This window comes from Aplysia californica, unplaced genomic scaffold, assembly GCF_000002075.1.
Source record: "Aplysia californica isolate F4 #8 unplaced genomic scaffold, AplCal3.0 scaffold00561, whole genome shotgun sequence".
NCBI lineage: Eukaryota > Metazoa > Mollusca > Gastropoda > Aplysiida > Aplysiidae > Aplysia > Aplysia californica.
Genome location: NW_004797831.1, coordinates 59532 through 86723, shown reverse-complemented (window position 1 = coordinate 86723; position 27192 = coordinate 59532). Strand labels below are relative to the sequence as shown.

Here is a 27192-nt window from a genome sequence, read left to right as displayed (position 1 = left end):
GTTATACACTTAAATAAAAGGGTGCACATTTCTTCATATTACAAGTTATAATCATATAAACAAATGTATTTTATACTTTCTAAACATGAGGGCACCCCCCGGGGCGGTGCCACTGACTGAAGTGTCTTTAGGCCATTCCCAAAGGGGGGACATTTCTCGTTCATTCACAGTAGAATTGTAAATGGGCTGATTCATCAATGTCATGCTCATAACTGTGCCTGATCTACAACAGGAAACTGCTGCTTTTTCTTTCCTAATCCTTACTATTGTCATTTTTCCTCTACTTCTTTTGTATGTTTGTCACACTCTTGTGAGGCTTTCCAATCTAACATCTATCGTCGTTATCTCCCCTCCTTCTTTTTTATGTTTGTTACTCTCTTGTAACACCTCTAATCTTCTGGCGCTCATATGACCTAATGCAGTTGCGAGCGCCGTAAAACCTCTACTAAAACAAACAAACTATTACTGGGGTGCCTTGATAGTCGAAGCAGACTTTGTGCTGTTGAAGCTAGAGAGGTGAGCAAAGTAAGTCTGATTTCCTGTAAGGACTACTTTGTTGACATCCACCCCTTGGCGCTCATATGACCTTATGCAGTTGCGATCGCCGTAAAACCTCTACTAAAACTAAACTAAAACATGAGTGCATGAGTAGGCCTACTCATGCTGATGCCTGTGAATGTGAGTGCCTCCATCTTATGAGGTGTCAACAAAAAATGAAAATGCTTGGGAGTTCTTTGCTTTGGGAGCGCATTTCTTTTGCATAAATGTAGCCTACCTCACGTTGCTTTTGAAATGGGATTGTTCACTTTTCAAATAAAATTGTAAAATTGTCATAGTGCCTGGTAATTTATTTGAATAACTTCTTTTGGTTCCATCTTCTATTTTTGCTGGAGGTTGGCGGGTGCTCTGGTGTGGTTTTGTCCTTCTGTCCTGTCAAGCGTCTCTCACCCTTATCTCCCCTCTTTCTTTTCTTTGTGCAGTCGGACACTGATGACACGTGGGTGGTTGACGGGTGCTCTGGTGTGGTTTGCTTCTTCTTTCCTATCAAACATGTATCGACCTTATCTCCCCTTCTTCTTTTTTATGTTTGTTACTGGTGCTCTTATGGCCTTATGCAGTTGCGAGCACCGTAAAACCTCTACTAAAAAAACAGATGACACGAACATGAAAAACTCAAAATCACGTATAGCTCATACAATTTGCAATTCCCCAACTGATATCTCTTTTATGTTTCTTTATCAGTAAATCGAATTATGGGTATGTCGAACACACTTGTCAATCTCAACGTGTTTGAGTTATCCTTGCATGTTTGTTACTCTCTAATCTTTAGCACTTATATGAACGAACGACAGTATAACACAGATAGGTCGAACACATTCGTCGAACTGTGCCTGCGATCCCGCGGTTTTTTTTCTTTTTTATCTATGTAAGATATCCCTCAAACTATGGATCCCTCGAACTATCTAGGCCGGTCCCGACGAATTCGAGCTATCTGTGTTATACTGTATTTGTGTTGCAAGTGCCGTAGGTAGAAATCTTGCACACAAAAATTAATTTTTAAATCTTTCTTTGGGAAATGCCATGCTAAGCTGCATCCTGTTTCTATGTAGGCCCCTACATGTTGTATTTGCTTGTGATAACAGTCACACCTTGTGTTTGTCATAGTACACTCCGAAACATCCTCAGCTTCACGGGAAGCATACAGTGCTGGCAGTTCATTAAGCGCTCAAACACTGACAAACTAACAAGATCTTTCACCGTCTATAGCTTGGTGTCCATTCCCACCTGGGTGAAGTGAGGAAAATTCGTCTAAAGTGCCTTTCCCAAGGACATATTGTCAGGTCCCTGCCGGGATTCGAACCCACAACCTTATGGTTGCGAGTCTGAGGGCCAAACCACTATGGGGAGGGGGGAGATTTTTGAACAGCTGAATAGCTCCACTATAGTAATAGCTCATGGGTCCCGTAATAGCCCGCCACCAAGGGCCTGAGAATTCTAGTTTCATAACCCCCTTGCCCACTGAACTGATCAGCACACCAGCCTTATACTTATACTAGCTGATTTAGATTGGGCACATACTAACTTAACTAACTGAAAGGAACATTATTCCTGTCTCCAGTATTAAAAGCATTGACATAGGCCTGCAGATATGGGGAAGACTCCAGGCACACACAGTGCCTTTTTCCTGCCGCCCACCAGCAAGTCTCTTTGGCATCATTTCGGGATTCCCCAATCCACTGGTGTCAGTGATCTACCCATGCCTGTTATAATCTATGGTTATTTCTGTCTGCTTAGTTCAAAGGTCAGAGGTGAAGACGAGTTTTCCGAACTTTAGGTCTGGTATTACATATATCGAACATTTAAGCCTAGAAGATGACATTCAACTCAATTTTTCCAAAGTTTAGCCTCCCACTATCTTTGGTTTAGCTCGGTGCTTCAAAACGAAGTATTTGAGAGCAGAAGAGGCACGGACGGTAAGCAGTCATCGTTCAAATTCAGGGATTGCATCCTCGCGACGTACCTAGCAGTAGGCCAATGCCCTGGTGCCCCAGCAGAATTTCGTATTGTGCTGCTTTACATTACAACGATAACCTGCACGAACTGCAACTTGACTTGCTGATTGCTTTGTGTTTTTAAACTGGACAATGGCAGCTGAGAAGGTAAAGTTTTTCCCCCTATCTACCTAGGCTTCTGTCTGTGCCTATTTGATCAACATAACGGCTTGCTTTCCATAATTTTACATTGCTCTACCTCATATCGTTGCTGGCGCAAGCAATCCACTTAAGTCCAAATTTTGAGAATTTTCGTTTTTTACACCCTCCTAGATCTACCTAAATCTCTATTATAGCCAACAGAGATACAACTTTCACTTTCAACATCACATCACCAAAAAAAAAAATGCTTTGGCCAAGGCTTATTAAATTGTCTTGCTTTTCATGAGTAATGATTTGTGATAGAAAAATAACACAACAAAGGTTAAAAACTAGACAAATTTTTATCTCTGCTTGGTACTCTGGCTCAGTGTAAACAGTATAAAAAAGACTTAGATTAGTTAGATCTAGATTCTACAACATCGACATTTTTAGTGTTTCATGTAGGCTATATTGTTTAAATTCTTTGTTCAATCAAGAATTTTGAAAGTTCAAGCAAGTTTCTGTGAAAATTAACCCCAATATACCATTTAAAATTTTTTAAGTGTAAGTAGCCAACATTTTTTTTTATGGCCCCATCAACACAATTTCGATCATCAAGGACGCAGGCTTCTGATCCTGCTTAATTGTCAGGACCAACATACGGGCTGAGAGACACAACTCAGCACCCGAGCAGGAAGAACGATCCGAGATGCTCAACTCAATAAAGATTTTCCCAACTGGGGACTGTATTCAGGTCTCCTGCTTGCGACAGGGAATTTAAACCCCTTTTATAACTACAATTCCACAGACGCGGGTAACAAGCCAAAACTAACCATACAAAAATATGTCAACAAAACCACTAAAACTTATTAGTATCACTGAAAACACATGAAAATGTCTTGAATGTATTCCAATCTGCTGCCCAAAAATGTAAAACTTCACAAAAATTTTGCTGTCTCAGCTTCTCGAAACTTCACTCTACGATATCAACTAAAGATACACACACACAGTTATCCCATTTCTGAGAAAAATTGTTCAGAATACAGAAAGTGCCATTTTGCCCTCTGCTGTGTTTTCCGCCATATCTGACTAAATATTCTAACCAAAAACCCACTTTCTCAGGCTTTATTCTCACTCTAGGCTAATTCCTAGATTCTGGTCCATATACTTATAGTTAGAGCCCTTTTGTTCCCTGGGGTTTGCAAAGAACACGAGGATTCAGTGGCGGCGGGTGGATCAAAAGTTGTGTAGGGCTTCGGTTGCTTCCACTTCTTTATTATCATAAAGTAGCAGAATAAGAACACAGTGATAGTTTTTCTATATTTCACGGTGAACCGCAGCATTTTGAGATCCATTCAAAAGAGAAGAGTCTCCTATTTGTCTTCCATCATCTTGTTCTAATTAAGTCACATTCTTCTGGATTGTGGGGACGAAGCAGTTTCCCCTACAAAATTGCTGTAATTTCATCTGGTTTGACGTGATTACTGTTAAATTTCAGCAGCACAAACACAAACATGCACACACACAGCACTTCAACCATTATTCCGTCGATGACCTGGATAAGGCAGTCGCGAAAAGTAGAAGTAGAACGCACCTAACAAAGGCCCAATGAGCGCATAGGTAACTGTGTCACTGGCGGAAAGTGTGTCGCAAACTTTCACCCCATTTTCAGGGATAGGAGAGCGTGAGCCCTCTGCGCAGTGTTCTTTTTTCAAATCTTCTATCTTTTTACAAGAAGAGTTTCATTAAGGACGGTCCGTGGGAATGGGCTTATCCTTTGCTGAGCCCTAAAGACATTTGATTGGCTGTTAGGTTGCTATAGTTGTAAGCGGTGACAACAGTGATTTGGAAAAACGATCAAGCCGCCAAGCTGATCACTGTGTGTTCATTACGTACGATCAAAGCGGTTTCGACTGCTGTTTTCGTTATAAGAAACTTTCATTTACTAAGGGATCAGAGTTGGGGTGGAACACCACTGCGAGTATTATTAGATGTGTTGTTACTGTCCGTATGATATATGATAGTTAATGGCAGAGGTAGATATGCCACTGTTGCTGATGTTGGATCTGTCAATAAAACCCTACATATTGTGATATATTGTTCAGTCTATGGGTACAAATAGATTTAGAAAGAGTACCTTGAAAGGGCTTTGTTTTATTTTTGTCCTCTTGTACACTTCTCACCGTAAAGTGACCACTAATTTAAAAGAAGAGGTACTGTCTAAATCCTGATAGGTTACACAACAGTTATAACATTATTAATGTAATGTACATTTTTCCGCACATCATGTAGTTGATATTTAAGAAACAATGTCAAATCATTCATTTACTAAAAAGAAATTTCTTCTGAAGTTTATAAAGCTAAACAGTGCACTGAGCCCAAGATCAGTAGTTTTTTGTTTGTTTTGTTTTCTTCTACTCTGAAATGTGCTGATGCTTTTTCTTAGTTTGGACTCAGTTGTGTTTGAAAAATTGGTTAGTTGCCATTTTGTTTTGTAAAGTGATTTGTGGAAACATTTCTTCTGTTTCAGATTATACTGTATGGGTTCTACAAAAGTTCGTCCTCATGGAGACTTCGTATAGGTATAGTTTGATTTTTGTTCCTTCTAAGTGAAGTAGGAGAATTTTGAATAAGGCAAAACAAAAGATTTCCTTGTCACAACTTCTCTTGCTGCTTCTTCTTCTTCTTCTTCTGCTGCTGCTTCTGTTGCTGCTGCTCCTCCTCCTCCTCCTTCTCCCTCCTCCTCCATTTTAATTAACTCTTTCCTGTTTACTCAAGAGTAATTGTAGTGCTTGCCACATTTCCACTAATTTGTGTGTGGATGGCCTACATTCCCTTTTGAGCATATTAAATTGCCTCTTTTCTTTACAGCAGCCATGTGCATATATTGCCTTTTGCGAAAGCTTTCTAAACAAATTTTTCTGATCAAAGTTTCACGAATTCACCATACAAATTTTTTTTGGTCCTTGCTGCGAGCTTTGACAGGCTTGCTTCTTTTTGGCTTTCGGCATACCAAAGGTGTCTTCAAAGTGCCCTGCATGCAAATGGGACCTTCAAAGTTTTGGTACCTTTTTTTTTTGGAAAACACAAAGTGTGAGGCCCCATCTGTCACAGGACCAGGTTTGCAAAAAAACTGATGGAAATTTTTTTAAATCATACAACTTTGCCTACTACAAGAATCTGGAATTGTACCTGGTGTAGTAGGCCTTGACAGGCAAGAGTTTCATCGGGGGGGGGGGGATACAGATAAAAGACCCCCACCCCCACCCTCACATTCCATCTCATTTGATTAATTTCACCGTGTCAGAGAATGGACTTTTTGGATATCATCAGCGTCATTTCACTGAGTTGTCAAAATCAGTTTCTGGTATTTTCGCGATAAATCAGTTATTCAAATAAAGATGTCGATGGTCGTTTCACAAAAAAGGTTTGTTTAATTTCATAATTTTCTTCCCAGTTTTTCTTTGAAAAAAAACGAGTGCTGTCCAACTTAGAATGTACAGAAGAGCTCCCAAGGCCTGAGTGCAAGTTTTAATTTCAAATATTTTGTCATCAGGAAACATTGCTGAAAGCAATCATGCCAATTTCAAGGAGATTTATTCCTTTACCTTAGCCTTTCTGAATTTATAAAAGTCTTCATTCCAACCCATTTCAATATTTTTTAACCTGTTGAGTCTAGTTTGTTTCAAGATGCTCCTGTTATTGGTAAGAAAGAAAGCTAATCATCATACATCCCGCTTGTATTTTCAGCGCTGGCACTGAAAGGTCTGGAACATAAGAAAGTATCTCTCAGCTTGGTAAAGGGAGAGCATGTAGGTGATGACTTTAGATAAATTTCTATTCTTTTTAAAGGGGAAGCTTATTCTTTCTTTTTTATTTCATCTTATTTTCAAAATTGAAGTACGGTCGAGGCTTGTAGACTCCACACAAAGGCACACTGTGTGGTTACAAGCTGGCTGAGACAAGTGATCTCTTTCCCAGTAGTTGACAATAATTGATCCTGGTAACCTGGGGGGGTTCTTATGGTAATAATCAAGGGGAAGACCACGTAGGACCCAGAGAAGAGTCACAAAAATAAATGTACAGATAAGTGGGGAGACCTGAAATAACATCAAGCGGCTAGCGCAGAGCCTATATCCTGATCCAGGGTGAGAAAGGCAATGATGATAATAGTGTTCTGTACTTTATTGGTAGTGAGTGTTGCAAGAGATGCTTGCCATCAACTGACAGAGTGTGAGTCTACAGCATGACTGAAAAAAATTCAAAGTCTTATAGGTTTTTTTTGCTGTTATTTACGCACAGAAAACATTTCCATTTTGAATGAAAATACATGGTGTTATAATGATAAAAGCTAGTCTGGTGATTTCATAATCTATGACTCGTTCAACAATAAGTCCTTTTTAATCCTCTTTTCTTATAAGTGCATAAATTTACAATTTTTTCTTTGAAGTGAAAATTTCGAGTCTTCTGTTTTTGACCTATCCGTATTATACTGTATACAACTTAATTACAACAGCAGAACACCAATCCTACTTTTGTGACTTTGACTGCGATAAACTAGAAACAATGATACTGTTGAGACGAATTCAAGTTTTACCTGATCAACTGTATACCTTGCACCTCTTTAATTCACAGCTGACTGATGAGTTCAAAGCGTTGAATCCAATGCGTCAGTTGCCGACACTGTTCATCGATGGGATGCACCTCTCTCAGTCTGTGAGTGCTGCTAAGTCGCATGATTTTGTTTGGAGGTTTATTAATGTTTGGACTGTTATGCGGGCCACACACAACACAGGCCGTCCTTCGGATGATCCTTGAGGCCGCCTTGAGTTTTGTCCTGAGGCCCGCTGAGATGACCTGGGCCGAGTGCACAAACACGGCACTGGCCAGGACTGTGCAAACCTAGTGCATACCATTGTGACGACAAACCACAAATCTAGCTATGGGTCTATATTTGAAAAAGAAGCAAAAGAGGCTTTGGTCCAAAAAGTGGCTTCTCCATAGGTCTAAACACTCAAACATCAACTTGCTTCGTGAATTGATGGATTATTCTTCAGACCCACGGATTGATTTACGAATGGACGACAGCACGTTCATCAAGCTGCTGCTCATCGTGAGTCCCTGGACAAACAAACAGAATACCATGATGAGTGAGACAATTTTGCCACATGAGAGATTGACTACAACATTGATATTCCTGGCAATACGCAGATCATACAAGGATCATTTTGTAATGACACTGTTCCTTACAGCATTTGTGTCAAAGTTTTTCTCGTAACTAACAAGCTCCTCCTATGCTTTGTCTTTGAGTTGTCTGTTGCCGTCCTCTTTGCACTTAAGGGGGGGGGGCTACACCCCTAAAGTCAAGATTCGGCACAAAATTATGAAATTTGAGTTGTAGGCATTTTTAGCTTCCTCAGCCACTCTTACAACTATTTCATCGCATAAGAACAAAAAAAAAACGTATTTTTTCCCATACCGGGAATGTTTGTCACCACCATTTCTTCATAAAGTCAATATTTTATTTTTCTTTATCGTCCGTTTTTTCAAAACGCGACTTTTTTCTATACTTTTTTAAATAACTCCACCATTTTTCATCCAATCTTCATTAAATTTTCACAGAATGAAGAGAAGATGTAATACTAAAAATTTGTCTGTTGAATTTTTGATATATGGAATAGATTTTTGTTGGTGGTGTCTGGAGTGTGGATTTTCACTGATTTTTAAAAAACTTGAATGCTACCTCAGGAAAAAATTCATAAAAAATTTTCTAATTCGTTTAGGAAAAAAACAACAGACAAATTTTTAGATCTAATATGTGTTAACACGCATGCAAAAAAACAATCAATTTCCAAGAGCGACAAGTGCGGTATTCATTACGTAAGACATGTCAACAAAATCCAATATGGCCGCCGTATCCATGGAAACAAACTGTTTTCTCAAATTTGATTGCGGATTTTAAAACTCCTTACATGAATGTGGTAAAATTCGGTCCAGTAATAAGCGAGATAGCCTTCAGGTGTAGCCCCCCCCCCCCCCAAAGTCATTGATATTTTTTTGTATACATCAATCAAGTCCAAAGCATTGTCTTTTGACCACGTTGCCCTTTTCTTTCATTAAAACACCTACTCAGCACACTGGCCTCATCATCAGTTTATGCTAATATCAGAGTGTATTAGTGGGTGGTTGGTGGATGCTCTGGTGTGGTTTGCTCCTTCTTTCTCTTAAAATCAAACGTCAATCATTCTTATCTCCCCTCGTTCTTTTTTGTGTATGTTACTCTCTTGTGACACTTCTAATCTTGGGCACTTATATGACCTATTTGTGTTGCAAGTGCCGTAGAACTCTTATTAAAACTACTAAACTAAAGAGTGTATTCGAACGTATTTCTTAGCAGACAAAGTTGATGCTTAAAGTCAGCCATAAAAAAAGATATTTGCATAGTCAAAAGATATTGCTCAGACCCAAGATTTCTAACTGGTTGTTTCCTCTTCCGAATGTTTCTATGGTGACAGATTTGTTTTATGGGGTAGAGGTGCCAGTCCTTCACTCAAACCCCCACCCGGAGGACCAGGTGTCTTATTTTGTGTTGCTGTTTAGTTGCCTCTTACAACACGCTAGCTCCATGTTCAGCCCTATTCTTTTCAAATTCGGAGACTACATCACAGGTTTTGTACCTAGCATGAGAGATCAATGTTGGGGGGAAAAAAGGGGCAGAAACATTTGCAATCAGGGTGTCTAATTATTAGACTTGTGAATTCAGATGTCGATTTATATATTGGTTATTGGAGGAGAATGTTCAGCAGTTTTTATAATATTACTTTGTGCTGCGAAAGGGTTTGTCTGAGGCCTACTTTATCCTATTTATCTTCATTGCTGCTACCGTTTGGTGAAATGTGCACCACAGTAGTAAAGAGTTACGCTGTATGTTTTCATTGAATAGAATATCAACCTTCATATTATTTCATTATTCTGGAAAAAGAAGCAACAACAAAAAAATGCCTTTCTGAATTATGCATAATTTCCTGATTTCTATTCCAACACTGCATTATCTTACTTTTGTCTGTTTTTCTTTGAGATAGATACCAATTATGGAGTACTTGGAGGAAAGAAATCCGTCTCCTCCTCTTCTGCCAAGAGACAAAGTGGCCAGAGCTAAGGTATACATGATGGTGTGATCTGGTACATGAAAGATTGAAACATGAAAGATTGAAAAGGAAGTGAATTCTTTCATAGTAAACAAGATAAACTCGCTGTCCGCTCCCAAATTAATTTTTTCTTCGCATTCACAATGTATGTAAAGAAGTACACACACACATATGTTATATATATTTGTGTGTGTGTGTATGTGTGTACTTCTTACATTATATCTTATATTATATCTTCGTTCAATGGATTTCTAGCAATAGAAATTCCTTTGAGAGGAAGTAAATTTACCTGCTCGTTTGAAACCTACATTCATTTTACTCTTTTATAGAACCTTGAAGTTTTGCGAGATGCCAGCAAGATTCTTATTCTGCTTGTTTTATTTTGATTTGTATTCATTTATTCCCCTCTCTGGTGCTCCATGCACTCGTTAATATGTTGTGACCTTTGGTTTTACGTAATGTGTTTTTATGGAGATATGATTTGTGTTTTAGGTGAGGGCCCTGTCGGAAGTGGTCAACAGCGGCATTCAGCCATATCAAACAGTGGGTGTTATCAAGAAAGTTCAGGAGACGCACAAAGACTGGGGACACTTTTATGTCTCTAGAGGTCTTGAAGGTGGGTGTCATACCAGAAACATGAAAGCTTGCTGGGGGGGTTGGGGGGGGGGGAGGTTCAACTTGCCGTGAGTGTTCGCATTTAAAATAGCATCATTTTGATGTTAATTTTTTTAAACCAAATACTCCTTTGAAGAAAGGTCAAGTGCATGTAGTTTTATATTAGAATACCTTTGTGGGAATTTTTTTCTGCTGGGGATGACACAATTAAGTATGATACCGGGTACATAAAACTTGATTTGTCTTTTTAAAATTCTCTGTTTTTGTCTATAAAACTGTGTACTGATATACATTTTATGTGTGATTGCAACATGTAGATGAGATCACCGGCAAAAGAGTGAGTCATAGTCTTGACATTCTGGTTTATTACAAGTTCCCTGTGACAGTGATCGCCATGTCTGGTCAGATGGAAGTTTATTTCATTCTTTTCATTGTAGTTCGATAAATATGTTTCTGTAATATCAGAGTGGTGATAGGATGATTAAGAAGAAAAAATGTTATTGCAGCGAAACATTACATGATTTTGACATTTCATTTTTTATTATAAAATCAAATTTGCTGCTGTCATTCTTTGATTATCTTAAAAAGAGTGGAACTTAATTTTTTTAATGTTCAAGGTCTTTTTAAAAAAAATGATATTATCCCACTCTATTTTCCTTACTTTAGCGCTGAATAGCTTGATGCAGGAGACCGCAGGGAGGTACAGCTATGGGGACCAGGTGACTATGGCGGACGCTTGCCTTGTTCCTCAAGTGTTCAGTGCTCTCACAAGGTAGGCCTCTGTTTTTCTCTCCCTTTCTCTTAGTGTTTTCTGCAGCTATCCCTGGCTCCCTCCTACTGCTGTCTTTCAGCCACACCCTGATCTTAGGGTAGGTAAGATCAAACACCTAGCCTGCAAGCTGCACATGTTTTTAAAGATCCCTTGGTGGTCCTGCAGTCAATAACAGTAGGCTTGGGCCACAACTCCAACTATGCTAATGTGTAGTGTAGTCGACTCCGCTTGTGCTGATGTTGTCGGGGGAGGGAAAAAAAGATCAACTCTTCCAAAGTTCAACTTAACTGTTGGGAAATGTATAGAAAAAGAGGTGCTGGGACCCGTGAAAAAGATCAACGTAACGGAAGATCAACTCAAGCGAGTTCAGCACAAGCGGAGTCGACTGCATATATTGCCGCTGCTCAAGACAAATGAGTAGCTCCAAACGTAAACTTGCTCATCCTGCAAGGCAGGCTGTAATAGAGTTACACATTTTTCTTGTAACAACACCAATATACATTCAAGAAAAGGTTACAGAAGGTTTCAGCTTAGTTTCCAAGTTTTAGATCAATGCTAGTTTTCGTTTCTAATTCAGTGAGATTCTATTGCTGCTGCAGTGTAGTAAATCTTGTGTAAGACTTGATTCTGGTATGGCATCATATCTAGGAACTCTTTAGAAGGCTCTAGACGAAACAACTTCACTCAAAATCCACTAATTGCTGAATCATGCTGTCACCAAAGTAAACCTGTATCAGCTACAGTCTTGATTTGTTCTTTGTACATTGAAAAACAAAACACAAACACAAAAAAGTTTATTTGTGTTTTATCTAGTCTCTGGAAACTGTTCTCCACAGTATGGACTTTGCCCCTCCCAGCTGCCTGTCTTTCTTTTGGCCCTTTGTCTTGAATGGAAAATTTTAATTCAAATATGAAGATTTTTTAAAGGAAAAATCAACTAAGACACTTGCTTTGCAGTCTTCAAGTGAGTCATTTTGCTGCATGAAGCCATGTTGAACTCCAGAGCAAGCGTGACTGACTAACATGGTTAGCAGGAGTAGCGCATAAATCACAATTAAAGTGTGGTTTCTTTGTCTTAAGTCAAAAGTAGATAACAAGCATTCAGAAATAACTATACTTTATTACTGGGAGTAGTATTCGTAAGTGAGCCTTCGTACTTTTCTTGAATTCGATCACAGTTTTACTGAATGCATATATACATGCGTTTCACAAGGATAAGTTGAGCAGCCCATAGCACACTGACATGCGCTCCACAGTGATTGGTATGGCACGTTATAGGTATTTTCCTCAAGGAAAGTTTTAAGAGCTGCTAAAAGTATTTGATGTTGCTCCCTGTAACAATAGCCAATATGTAAGGACAGAGAAATAAATACTTGAGAAAGGAAAGTTTTATACAATGATGACGATATTCATACTGTACATGCATACCTGCTTAATTTCACCAGTGTTGTATGCCAGTAATTACTTTTTACATTTTCCCAGGTTTTCTGTTGACGTGACCCAGTATCCTGTTGTGAGCAGAGTGTATGAAGAACTGAATAAACTACCCGAGTTCAAAGTTGCTGATGCCCGCAGACAGCCAGACACTCCAGATGCTGAAAGAATTGATTAGAAATTAGCTTGCATTTAACACTTTATGGTGCCTTCATGCCCCCTTTGGGAAATGAATTTTTTTAGGAACACTTGTTTTGTTTTTTCTCTTAGTAAATGGCATTTTTATATTTTGGTTTTTTTTGCTATAGCCTACTGCAAACGTTTAAGTAGAAGATCATACTGAAGCTGTCAGTAAAGAGATAGGTCTGGAAGCTTCTTTTGTACAGGATCATGATATAATTGCCTGACAACCAATCGTTCAAAGTGCTGAGAACTGGGAGATCGAGGGCTATGTGGAGGAAGGTTGGCTTTGCGAGTCCTTACCTCCTCTAGTTCAGCTTTTCAATGTATTCTATTGAGTACATTCAAACTACATTTATTCCTGATTATTTTTATCGTGTATAATAGCTTCCTAAATGATCTGAATTGTGTGGATGAGGCGTAAAACATCTTCAATTACATTTTTTCTCTCCCAAGTTGTAAGCATATCCTTGTTTTGTGGCAGAAAGTTTTGTTGAAAATAAGCATACAGTTACATTTTCATGGTAATGAAGATAATTTTCAAGCTACAAACATGTATTACCGTACGCACCTAGATGTTCAGAAAAAATAAGACAAATTGATGAAGGTATGTTTCTCTCCAGTAACACCTCGATCTACCTCATATCTTTTATGCTTAAAATATATGATGACCTATTTGTATTGAAAGTACCACAAAACTATGACTAAAACTAAACTACTGGGCTCTCAACCCTGCAAATTACACAAGTACACGCAGTAAACTGCTTTCAAGTACGATATTTTTAGAGCACACATTTTATATCTGCTTCCTTTTCTGACTTCCAATACAATACTGGACTGAATAAATAAAAAATTATTCTGAATTTCCCTAAGCGACTACTAAGAAGACTAGCTGCCGTAGTTGCGCAATTTCACCGCTGGTTAGTGACTTCCAATGTCTAAGAGTTTGGTGCGACCCATGTTGCTACCTCACAATTTGTTCACGGTCTTGATCTTTGTCCTCCTCATGTTGTCGTGGTGATCCATAGTGCCATAATTTTACATTTATTAGTTTTGAAATCCTGATATTTTCGCAAGTCTATTTTTGCCTTATTTTAAAAGATGTACTATAAAAAGGATCGTTTTCTGATAAGCATCTAGTTCTGATTTATAATAAACGTATGAGTCATGTTAATTCAGCCCTTAGCCTAGAGGAGTTTCTGGGTCAGTCAAATTTCCCTAACAGCTGACTTCAGGATGGTACAAAACTGCTGTTATGGTTAGGCTAACATGAGTCTTGTAAGCCCTTATGATTTTTTTTTACTTCTACTCATGTTGTTAGCACAGTCCAGGCCTACACATTGCAAGAAAACGCTACATATATATATATATATAATGTAAATTGATTCACACTCGACTGTTTAAGTTTTCATTTTAATCTAAAGAATTATTTTCTGTGTATGTTCATGTTGACTACATTTTTTTTTTTTTTATTGATTAATGTCAATTTGAAATTTGTTCTTGTTCCTACTTATTGTCTTGAGGGAGATGTATATCTATATCTATGGTGAGAATCTCTAATGAAAGCTCCATGATGGGTGAAAGAAATGTTTGTGTTTACTTCTTTTTGCCTTACTGGCTGCACACTGAAAGAACTGTATTAGAACTCAAGACCTTGCTTACCTCAGATAACATATATATATATATATATATATATATATATATATATACATATATATATATATATATATATATATATATATATATATACATATATATATATATACATATACATATACCGTATAAATATATTTTGTAGATTCCTCTACTATCGCGACATGATTGAAATTAAAGACTTTGCCATTATGACTCTTTGTTGATTTCTTTTTATGTTAAAAAAAAAAACCAACACATTCACAAATGCAGTCAAGAACAAAATATATAGTCTAGTGCCAAGAAAGGAAAAGAGAAAAAGAAACGAAGATAGACCATTTAGAATAATATTTTTTTATACGTGAATGTAGTGCCTTCAAGTTACTTTAATCACCTTTTTTGACTAATGGCTGAATGAATTAACGTTGATAACTGACACAAGGTCAGGCCTTCTACTATAGCTGTGTCACAGCAGCTCATGGCTCATGCTGTTGTGCTTTATTGTTCTTCAACACTACTTGTTGGACAAGACTACTGGTTGGACAAGTTTCCTGTCAACTTCAGCGCTCATATGACCTTATGCAGTTGCGAGCGCCGTGAAACTTCTACTAAACTGTCAACTTCAATAGCAAAGTCTTAATTGCTTTACATCAGCCTTTATTTATTTATAAAAAGATCCACTCTTTTAGCATCGGCAAAGAATGTAGTGGGTTGGAAAATACATGTAAATCTGAACACAAGGATGAGAGGTACAGTTCATCACTTCTCAGTCAAAAGGATTGAAACCTGCCAGCAGCAAAAAATGTTCTTCTCCGAAATGTTCTCCTCTAACCTTCTTTTCTGGGTTTTTTTCTTGATCTGCCTTCTACTTTCATTTTTACCCCGATTTCCTCCGTTCTTCTCTCCCTTTCTCTTAATTCTTTCTACCACTATTTTTGACTCCTTCCTATTAATGTCTTTTAAGCCACACCGTGATCTTAGATCAAACACTTAGCCTGCAAACTGCGCTTATTTTTAAAGATCCATTAGTGGTCTTACAGCTTACAGTCAATAACTAGTAGGCTTCGGCCGCAACCCGAACAGAACTCAAAATTAATTTCTGTCAAAAGTGAAAATTGGCATACTCTAGTCTGTATTAAAAATAATAAGTTTTGAAATGGAGTGTGGCTGCCTGAAGGCAAGGAGGCCTACGAAGTAGGAAAAACAGTCGCGTACTTAAAAATCAGTTGCATTACAGGTTGAAGAATCAGCTGCAGTTTAGTTTCTAGTCAGAGGAATGCAAAGAAAAACAATGGAATTATTCTGAGCTGTGAAAAATTAGCCATCACCTTGAGTCAACCTGTACTATTTTGACTTATCATTACATTGTGTATTTGAAAAAGTAGCTCCACTACCCTGGGGTAGCACTTGATTATGTGTAATGTTGCAATAAGACATTCAAAACTGATGCCTCAGAGGGGTCAGGGTGCGACATTTTCTTGTGTTCTCTTTTCATGCCATGATTCCTTGTCATACGCAGACATGTGACAGAATTAAAATGAGATTTTTAGAATATTTTTGTTTACTCCACTGACTCACGTAGGAGTGGGGGCAAGTCCTGTGTTTCCATTCATTTAGAACATGATGCAATTCGTTCGGGAATTTAAATTGCGATAAGTTTCTTTAACGTTTTAAAAGCGCTGAAAGAAATGGAACATTTTAAACTTCTAAAACTGCCATCATAATTATACTGGTCATGGGTTGTGCGGCGTTGTGCAGTAAAAGTGACACTTGGCGAAATACGATCTGCTAGACCGGGAGGACATTACTGACTACACTACAGCGTCTTGCATTTACACTAAGTTACACGCTGCTCTCTCTCTATAGATCTATTGTGTGTACGATTAGATCATGGCAGATAAGGTACGTTGTACGTAAAATGCATAGGCATCATTTCAAGTTTGTTGCTATAGGATAGGCCTACGACTGTTTTGCAAATCAGCGCCCTGCAAGGCTGAACGTAGTTTGCAGGCTACATTCACGCGCCCTGAATCATCCACTGTTGGCAAAGAAGCACGACTGAAACACTTGGTCGCTCAAAGTGAATGAGGAAACAGCACATGAATACTTGCATGAAAAATAATGCAACAGAGTTTACGGAGGGCGAAGGAATGCAGAGCAAAACAGCCACAGTGGCACAGTCGACAAAAAAGCCTTTCTCGCCCTGTGCGCGGAACACGACTTCGATCCTCTTTCCGTGTGCTGACCTGGCAACACTTGACAATTTGAAAATAAAAGTCGTTCGAAGAAACAAGGAAGAATGGAAGAAGGCCAACAAGGAGGGAAGAGGGGTGGGAGGGGGTGAAAAAAAGGAGCAAAAGGGAAAAGGATCCAGGGGATGAAGTAAGCAACAAGATCATTCTTAAATTGCAAATTACTTTCAGGGCGCAGTGAACGTATTATTGTTGATGTAATGTAGCCTAGTTGTACTACTTTACAAGATCTAGATCTAGTACTTTGAATATAATGGCATGGCTCTCGGCTGTAAGATTCAAATATAATTGTTTCCATTTTGTGACTGTAGTTGGTTTTTTAAAGTTGAGGTGTGAAATTGATATATATAGATCCTAGATCTAGATCTATAGATTCTGCATTATAGACCTACAGTGGAGTCTGTTTAAACTGAAGACAGTGAATCAGAAAACAGCAGTAAATAGAAAGAAAAGAAATGCCTCAATTTTGTTTTCTATTTTGTTTTGTTTTTTTGTAAAGTGTTTTACGGCGTTCGCAACTGCATAAAGGTCATATGAGCGCGCAGGACACACCTAATATTTTCAGTTGGTAGGAAATTTTTAATTTGGCCCGGGTGGCGGCCGAAGCCTACTCTTATCGATTTTAGACCACCAAGGGATCTTTAACGTGCGCAACTTGCACACGGGTTTTTCTATTTGACCAACCTCTACTCTATAATCTAGATCTAATTAAACCGAAAAAAACAATTAACTGAACCCAAGAAAATCTGGTGATCCCACATGTCAGTTTAAGCAGACTCCACTGTAGTATATCATGTGAACAATGTGAATTCAAAAATATAAAGGTTGCTCAAAATGATTTTGTGTATGAAAATTTCAGGTTGTGCTTTATGGTTACTTCAGAAGTTCTGCTTCCTGGAGGGTTCGTATTGGTAAGTTTGTGCTGTCATAGAAATCTATTGATGTATTCTCACTTTTTTTCCCTACTGAGTAACTTGCTGCTGCTTGATATGCGTACATTTGTACTTAGCATGCGTTTTGAACAAAGGACAATCTGGCTATGCTTCAATGGAAAGTCAGTGCACAAAAATAAATAATCACTCGAAAGGCTATATTAAATTATTATGTAGACTATTCTTTGTGGGCACAGTGTGATGTCCATATATGTATCTTCAGAGAGGCATGGGGGCTCTCAATTGAAATGCACCATTGTGACTGAAGAAATCCAAAGACTCCTTCCAACAGTTACACATAGATATTTTTAATGTGCATTTGTAATTTAAGTTTTTAGAAAAAGAAACTTGTTGGCTTAAATATTTTGATGATTTCATTTTATTGTGAACCTGTGAGTCAGGTAAAATGAATTTGGGCTATTTTTTGTAACAAAGTTTTCAAAATTTTTATGCAAATTGATTTTAGTAAATTTCTCCTGCTGTTTCAACAGTGTAGGCTATAATATGTTTGCTCTTGTACTGACATTTTGGTTACATTTTCTGTTTATAACAGCTCTGGCCTTGAAAGACATCAAGTATGAATACAAAGCTGTTCATCTTCTTAAAAATGGTGGAGAACAAGTAAGTATTAAACATGACTGAAAGTCAAAATTGATTTGTTAGAAGTTTTGCTGTTTGTTTGGGTTTTTTTTGTAATTTAGTGGATGTGTCCTGCTTGTGACTTAACTGTGTAACAATCAATATTGTGTAGGCCTACATGGCAAGGATATTTCAGCGCCCCCCCCCAAAAAAAAAAATTTTTTTTAAAGAAAATATGATTAGCAAATTAGCATAAACCTGACTTTATTATGGACCAAGGGGAAAGATATGATTGGTTGGGGATGACGAGATAGAGACATGGTCTTCCTATAGTATAACGGTCATTGATTTTGTTTTGAATCTGCAGTTTAGTATGTCTTCAGTGTTAAACTGGTAAGAATTTGAGAGGGTTCTTCCTTGCCCAAAGAAATATAAACAGACTATATAAGAATATAACCTACATTAGTACCATGCAGGGCTGGGAGCACTTCACATGTGAATCCCCTACACAGGACTGATTGGCCCACTGGTGGGTATTTGCATGAACTATCTCAGCAAGTCTGAGATAAAGAGACAAGGAATGGGCAGGTATTTTTATGCGTCAGTCCATTAGGAAGATTTAAGTCAAAGACTGTGTGTGGTGACAAATACAGTGGAGAGCACATTAAATTGAACACAGTTGATACAAAAACAGCAGTAAACAGAAAGGAAATACAATCCCTGATTTTTTTTCTTCTTCTATTTGAGCAAAATTCTCTAAACTGAAAAGACGGCTAAAGCAAAGAAAATCTGAAAATCCAATAGATTTCAGTTCAAACAGATTCCGTTTTATTTTGATGAAAACTTTACGCTAGTTGACGTGTGGTGAAGTGTGTCTCTATGTCATGGTTTTCTTTTTTTAAATTTCACTAGCACTCAGAGGAATACAAGAAATTGAACCCCATGGGTCAGCTCCCGACTCTGATCATTGATGGTCTCACCCTCACACAGTCTGTAAGTATTTTGTTGCTGTAAATCTGGGCTTACTGTAGCTAGAATAACCACTAAGAGTTGTGCTTGAACTGACTGCTAAACTATGCAAGTCATATAATCATAATGCCTATTCCACATTCTGTTGCCGCACGTTTTGATTGAAAGTATTCATAATATAATATGTTAGCATTTTCATCTTTGAAAAAGAAAGGTTTCAAGCCGCACGCTTTTAGTACCCACCAATATAATGAGGAAAGAATGAAGATTTGATGTATGAGGACACAGTTTTAGTACAGGCAAGCAGATATTTATAATAATAAATGAGGGAAACAAAACAACAACAGAAATTAGCGGTACAGCGTCTTTTGAGCAGATTCGTTAACTTGTAAAATTGACAGTTCATTGATTACACTATTGCTTTTTATCGTTCATGAAAAGAAATACCACTTTCATTTTCCTGTTGTAAGCTGGCTAACTGTCGAAGAATGATATGCGCGCTCATAAGACCTTATGCCGTTGCGGGCGCCGTAAAACTTTCACTAAACTAACTTTTTTTTAAAGTGATGTTGTTGTGGCTTTCTTAGATAAATTAAAAGGACTTCTTTTTAATATAAGTATATTTGCATTACATTCCTTGCTGTGAGGCAAATTATCATGCCTTGCGAGGTTCAAAGGTGGGCACTTATGAAATGAAAGTGAAGGAAAGACTGCAAGGTGAATTTAATGTGGTATGACTTGAAAAATATCTGATTTGTTACTTTTTGTAGGTGTATATATCATGCATTGAAAGGTACATGATACTAGATCTAGTACATGGACTCTGGAATCAAACTTACAGGTACTAAATAAATATTATCCCAGGAGTTCATACGATGATCTTTTTCCAATGCTGTCATAGTGTTTTGTTGCATTTGTTTGATGTGCTTTGTCCTTTCCCTTATGCTGCCTCCCTTTATCCATTCCAGCTAGCGATAATGGAGTACTTGGAGGAGAGAAACCCAACCCCAGCTCTGTTGCCTCCAGATGCTGCAGGCAGAGCTCAGGTACAGAAAGTCTCCTTTTTTTTTTCTCTGCAGAATGAAGGAGTTAGTGTGCAGTGTCATTGGGTGGGCTTTTGTTTTATGACAGAAAGCAAAATTATGCAGGAGGAAAAAAAACTATTTCATTCTTTTACAAATTATACCTGAACTGTGAATCTTTTCTCCCTTTTTCAAAATTTCGACCAAATATTTCAGGACCACATGCAACTGATACCACGGATGAAGAAACTGCAATAACATTTTGGAGTTAGTGCATGCAAACAACTGACCTATAAAATGCTATTGTTGAAACATTAAAGACCAGTCTTGAGCCTTGCATTCTCAACTATGGGGATAGTGAAGTATGGCTGTCATCATGCCACATTTAGCAAAACAGTTTTTGTCTGATTTCTGAATCCACATTGATATGCAGTCTCAACAGCTGGTGTCTTCTTTTTTTGTAAGGAGTGATTTTAGATGCTTCCTACAAGTACTAGCCTACTGCTACCTCTTGCTCTGTTCTCCTCACTCTCTAATCTTCTAAATGTTCCTTAAAGACACTTTATAGGTGGTTGGCGGGTGTAATGTGGTTTGCTCCTTCTTTCCTATAAATTTCTTTCGTCCTGATCTCTCCTCCTTCTTTTTTGTGTTTGTTACTCTCCTGAAACACTTCTAATCTTTGGCACTTATATTACCTTATTGTGTTGCAAATTCGTAAAACTCTTACTAAAACTAAAGACACTTTCCTTTTTCTCATTAACTTCATCCTTTTATCCTCGTGCATATGTAAAAAACAAGAGCTGGAAAGAAGACCTAAGTATGACCATAGAAGACTACTGCATACCAGTTCAAGGCAGTACGAATCAGCATCCTTGCCGTTATGAAATTGAAACTGTTTGGTTAGTCACTTCTGCACGCTGACATTTTCTAACGAGCTCTTTGTTTTTCTCAGTTTTTTCTGGAGGGAGTTTCAGCTTTCGATCATTTCCTGATAAATTCTCTGATTTTCTAACTGTCACCAGGTGAGAGCTTTATCTGAGGTCATCAACAGCGGAATCCAACCACTGCAGAACTTGAACGTCCTTCAGAAGATTGGTGACACCAAGGTGGAATGGGCCAACTTTTACATTACAAAAGGTTTTAAGGGTAAGTGACTTATTCAGATTTTTTTTTCCTGCACTACTTATTGTATGTTAGTCTACTTTCTTACTGTAAAGCACTGATTCTATTTTTCTTCTTTTTTTTTTTCTATGGGTCCTATTTAGAAGGAAAAAAAAAAGACAAATTGAGGGGAAAGGAAATATGGGCTTTTCAGAGTTAACACGAATGGCATTGAATATTACGAGTATTTGTAATTTGTATGGATCTTACCTTCACCCTTTGGAATATGTTTTGAGCCAGTGCTTTAGAATTTATGACATCTGTACTGGCAGAGTGTGAGTGGGCCAAGCCTTGCATGTATCATCGTGTTTGTTTACATAATGATACAGAAAAATAGTGTGTATGTGCATAAGTAAATGCTGTATATATTTGTGTGCGAGAGGTGGGAGTGTTGTTTTTTTCCCTTGGTAAGAGTTTTACAGAGCTTGCAACTGCATAAGTTCACATGAGTGCAGGTGAGGGGGGAGTGTTCTGGCATGTATATTGATGTATGTTTGTTTAATATGTTGTTAGAGTTCAGCAGCATACAAAAGCATTCTGTCCTCCTTCAATGTGTTGGACAAAGAAGAAATTAACCTCTCAAGGAAATGCAAGAAACCTTCAAACTCCATCTCTGCTGTCATTCTTAAAAGTACAGTAACATGCAGTTTGTACAATTTTTCAGGATAGACCAAAAACTGAATGTTGTTACCAACAAAACAATATTTCCTTTAATTTGAAAAAAAAAAAAATCAACCTTTACTATAATCTAAAGGTAAATAAGGAAGTTATTATCAAAATTGTATTTTTTTAAATATTGACTGGGGATGTTTGCAAAGAGTTTGTTTCGTGGTAACAACAACATTCAGTTTTCTGGCTCACCTGTAAAATTGTTTAGAAATGATAGAAGACTTCTGCCAATTTATCTTTTGTCTGTATCCCAGTAGCCAGGATGGTAGTCTCTGAATGAACTGAGATCTGAAAATGTGTTTACTTTTCTTCAGCTCTGGAGGCAATGCTTGAGAAAACCGCTGGCCAGTATTGCTATGGCAACCAGATGACAATGGCCGACCTATGCCTTATACCCCAAGTGTATGGAGCACAAAGGTAAGCATTGTTCTGTTGCTGTTCCGACAAATCAAGAGTACAATATACACCACCAAATCAAAGTCGGTTTTTAGCCGGTGCTCTGGTGTAGTTTGCTCCTTTTTTCCTATCGAATATCTATTGTCCTTATCTCTCCTCCTTCTTTTCTTTGTACGTTTCTTTCTTGTTATTACAGTGATACCTCTAATCTTTGTCACTTTCATGACCTATTTCTTGTGTTGCTAGTGCCACTCTTACTTCAACTAAAAACCAAATGAGTGAGAGTTTTAGCAAACTTCTCTTTGTCTTAACTTCCAGTATTACCTCTCAGTAACTAAATCCAAATGAAAGTGATAGGTGGTGGTTTCTTTAAAAAGAATACTTTTTTTTTTCAAAGAAGTTCTGATTCAAATGAGGAAAGTTTAAGAAGCATCTCTGTAATTTGAATTCAAAACAGCTTTTCAAAGTTTGTTTGTTGTGATATATAGATATATATGTACGTGCGTGTGTGTGTGTACATATTTTAACATTTATTTTTGACACGTCTGTTTTGTTTCAGATTTGGTGTTGACGTTAAGAATTACCCTGTGATAATGAGGGTGTATGAAGAGCTGATCAAGTTACCGGCCGTCATTGCTGGGGACGCCTTCAGGCAGCCAGACACCCCAGAAGATCTGAGAGCTAGTTAAAGTTACAGAAATTGTTAACATTAACCGTGTGTGCCTCCTCTCTAAGATCTGAAAATCTGTGTTTAAAAGTGTGTTATTTGTCTGTTGCTGTTATGTTATAATAATTTTTTATTGTTATTACTATTATTATTATTATTAGCCTATTATTTTTATTTATGTGGTCATTATCATTGAAATTTTACAAAAACATTTTCCTGTATTAAAATTATAAAAATCTTTTGAACACCCAGGTTACTTGCTATTTTTATCTGTTATCTGAGGAGTCCATTGGTCAATCCAGCTAACTTCTCTACGATGCATTTATAGAATCTCGCCCTTGACAACGGAAGCATAGATCAGAGAAAAAGCACCAACCTACAGCAGTATGCCTCTAATTAGCAGATTATCTTGTTTGTTGATGAATATAATTCTAAGGAATGGATAGTTAATGCATTTACATTTTGTGGTAATTTTATTTTATTTACTTTTTCTTTCTTTCATTGAATGACTTCAAGAGCAGCTAAAGGTCATGTGTTATATATACATTTTACCATATCGCACAACTACATGATGTATTTCTTGTCACAGTTATCACTTCTTTGTATTCTATTGTCAAAATAGTCCAGATGACATAATATATACTCCTGATAAATGAGATTACAATGACAGAAACAATGTTTCAAACAGTTAAGCTAATATTTTACTTTCACTCCCATCTCGTGCCTGGGTATTGTACTGAACTTTTAAAGTTCTTTTTTATCCCGTTTTGCACAAATTTTGACTTTAAAACCATCACAAATTGTTTTTAAATTTTAGTTGATTTTTTATTAGAACTATATTGCACTGGACCTAAGTGCTTATGTCTCACCTTTTTTTTAAATCTTGGAGATTTCAGAGGGTAGCCCCATTCTGAGGTACAAAAAATCTAAGATGTTTCATGTTTGAAATTTTCTTGAAAGTAATTGATATGCGACAATTTTATTGGCTATATGTGTGTTCGTTCCACAACCAAAAGCAGTGCATGGGGGTGCGGATGTGAAAGAAAAAATTTACCGCCATTAATTTTGATCATACTCTTCCAGAACTAAATTTGTCTGGGTTTCAGATTGTGTTTCGCCCTATCACTCACCTAGCATGCATGCAAAGGTTTTTGTCTTGGATAGGGATATTTTTAAGATCTCCGAGACAAGTCAATGGCAGATGAAGTGGAGAAAATATAGTCTTGTTTGTGTGAACATATGTACTGTCGTTGTATTAAGTGTGGGCATTTTGGCCTTCAGGAATTCCTTGTAACGGTTCTTTCTTGGAGCTTTTCTTTTCAGGATTTTATTATGAATAAGAGCATTCTGTGTTGCTATTCATACCAGTGATAAAATAGTGTTGTTATGTTACCAGTGATGGTCTACAAAGATTTCTATAAATTTAATCATAAATGATTCTGAGTTGTTGCATCCTTTTATTTTAGGTTTCATTGTATTTTGAAATCATTGGAAATTACCCTCTATCAATTTATATTTCTACATTATGCAGAAGAAAAAAAGTACTGTATTACGCCAGTGCGGATTCCCAGTTTTATCTCCTTTGTTTTTTGTCTTGTATAATATCTCACTTTCAAGGATCTGGGCTTCCTTTTTTTGCCCATGTTGAGATCATGTGTACAATTACCTTCAATATTTCCTCTGTTGCTGAAATGATTCCTACATTCCTATGAGATTGCAATGTGATTTTTTAAAAAGGGTCCCTAAAAAATGTATATGTTTCTCATTGAGATTTAATAACATTCATGTGTATTTTACATCAGTGCAATGGCATTGTGCTTTTTGCTTTCAAGTTTTAAAATTTCCTGAAATTGTGAACCATATTATGAGTACCTCCAGATTTTGCCTCTATACAAATAATATACATATGTTTTTAAAACTTTAGAAACATAGAATATTTGGAGCACAAGTAATGTTTTAGGACTGCACACTGCTGAAAAACACTTGCCACAAAAGATTCATAGGTGAATACTGAAAGTTTATTCACACCGCCATCAAAATCTCCCAAGTTTTTTACTTACAGATTTACATGCATGATACATCTCACAGAGATAGGAATAGTCCTGTGGGTTAACAAAATGCATGGAATGCAAATGTGTGAACATCTTTTTTCGTTTTCATGAAATGAATGTTCTTGTGATGAGAATGTTGAAATATTATGCAATTAAATAAAGGAGCCAAGAACTGCAATAAATTGATACTCTCAGACTCTTTTGTATGAACTGATCAAGAAGTAAAAACATGTGTACTGTTTGAAATTATGTTTTGTAAAAGTAGCATTTTGATAGAAAGACAAGATATCTTTCATCTGAATCTATTGCATACTGTCACAGACCCATTTTCTTTTCATTTCAATTGATTTTTACAGTGGAGTCTGCTGACACCGAAATCTGTGGGACCACAAGATTTTCTTCAGACTTAACTGCGTTTTCAGTTTAGAGAGGATGCTCAAACAGCTAAGACAAAAATTTAGGCTCTGTTTTCTTTCGGTTAACCGCAGTTTTCAGATTGATCATGATCGGTTTCAGCTGATTCCGCTTTATTTGTTTGTGCTATTCCAGTTAAACTTTTGTCTCTGTTCCTGATTTTGCATGACCCAAGTCATCCTGTTCTGCAGATACATGACGAGTATAAATTTGAGTGCAGTAACTTCTGTGGTGTACTACTCTTACGCAGTTAAATGTGAAAAACAAATGTGTCCATTTTTCAAGTGACAACTCTGGAATGTTTATCAGAGTCTGAGTGATACAAAAAAGAGTGTGGGTGGTTGGAGGGCGCCGCTTGTAGGTCCTACTTCTTTTCTTTCCCTCTGTTGTTTTTGTCTGTCTGTCATGTCTTTCTTTTTCACTGCACTTAATGACCGATATTGTGTCTGTGCTTTTGTTCACTCAACCAAAACAGTGCGCTTGCAGCTATGGCCTAACTTTTAGTACCGTATACAGAAGGCCATTCCTCGTTTGTAAGCAGCCAACATTATCTGCCAAGTTTTCAGCCTCACAAAGTTCCCTGTAACTCCGCTCCTGTTTAGCCTATTTGCATAAAATAAACACCCTCACTGAGCAGAAATGAATGATCCAAGAAGTAAACATACAGTTTGAATAATTATTTAAGATAAGATGGATTTACTACAAGGTTTGATAGATTTTGGTTATAATGAATGACTAAACAACAGTGATGCTGTGTACCCGCTGAACAGGCTCGCCGTTTACTATAAAGTATAAAGAGTTAACTCTTTATCTTTAATGGCGTAACGGATACATGAGTCTGACCAGCAGAAGACTGAAGGGAATGTTGCGGCGGCACATTTAGAGCCACCTTACAGAAATAAATAAGCAACACAAATTTGTAAATTTCATGGTAGGCCCCTACGCATTATGTTGTTCCCAGGTTTTTAAAGTTCAGATAAAGAATGCGGAAATGAAAAATCGGTATATATGAATTTCTAAGTTATGCGTGTTCTTTTAAAGTGACCGAAAACAGTGCGGTTCTTTTAGTAAGTCTTATTGCTTGTGGGTGGTTGGCGGGTGCTCTGGTGTGGTTTGCTCCTTCTTTCCTGCCAAACATCTATCGTCCTGATCTCCCCTCCTTAATCTTTTTTTTGTGTTTGTTACTCTCTTGTAACACCTGTAATCTTCAGCACTTATATGACCTTATTGTGTTGCAGCGCGGTTCAGTGAGTTAAAGGGTCAAGAAAGCCATGAGTCAGCATAATGACCGTACTTTTGGCCAGGTGCGACACATAATTAGGATTCCCTGTTAAGACTTCTCTGTTGACACCACCCCCCACCCCCCACCCCCACCCCCCTTGGCGCTCATATGACCTTATACAGTTGCGAGCGCCGTAAAACCCTCTACTATAAAAAAGATAATTAGGATAGAGAGGTGACAATAACGAGCAGTAGACTGGGAACGGGCCGCCCCACGTACTTCTCCACCGACTGTCCACTGGCTCAAGGTCAAAGAGTTCATGTTTACAACACAGGCTACAGCGTAGGATAGTACTGTGGTAGAGTGTATCATCATAGATTAGAAGGCAAAACGCTAGTGATGCAACTTGCTCGATATCTTGGAACTCTCTCTTTCTCCCCCCCC

The 27192-nt window shown here is 37.6% G+C and overlaps 2 protein-coding genes across 3 annotated transcripts; both read left to right on the top strand.

Annotated features, from left to right (window-relative positions):
- Nucleotides 1–1853: 1853 nt before the first annotated feature.
- Nucleotides 1854–14455, top strand: LOC101848542 (maleylacetoacetate isomerase). 2 transcript variants are annotated; one of them, XM_005106879.3, is made up of 8 exons: nt 1857–2660; nt 5164–5215; nt 6384–6445; nt 7269–7349; nt 9716–9793; nt 10274–10397; nt 11063–11168; nt 12651–14455. In XM_005106879.3, the coding sequence occupies exons 1-8, from the start codon at nt 2646–2648 to the stop codon at nt 12778–12780; spliced, it is 648 nt and encodes a 215-aa protein (XP_005106936.1). In that variant the 5' UTR covers nt 1857–2645; the 3' UTR covers nt 12781–14455. The 2 variants fall into 2 exon arrangements, with proteins under 2 accessions (XP_005106937.1, XP_005106936.1); XM_005106880.3 differs by lacking the exon at nt 9716–9793 and having other exon boundaries at nt 1854–2660.
- A 1686-nt stretch (nt 14456–16141) lies between these two features.
- Nucleotides 16142–25295, top strand: LOC101848312 (maleylacetoacetate isomerase). The gene is made up of 8 exons (XM_005106878.3): nt 16142–16316; nt 17526–17577; nt 18152–18219; nt 19090–19170; nt 20115–20192; nt 21191–21314; nt 22313–22415; nt 22954–25295. The coding sequence occupies exons 1-8, from the start codon at nt 16305–16307 to the stop codon at nt 23081–23083; spliced, it is 648 nt and encodes a 215-aa protein (XP_005106935.1). The 5' UTR covers nt 16142–16304; the 3' UTR covers nt 23084–25295.
- The last annotated feature ends 1897 nt before the right edge of the window (nt 25296–27192 follow it).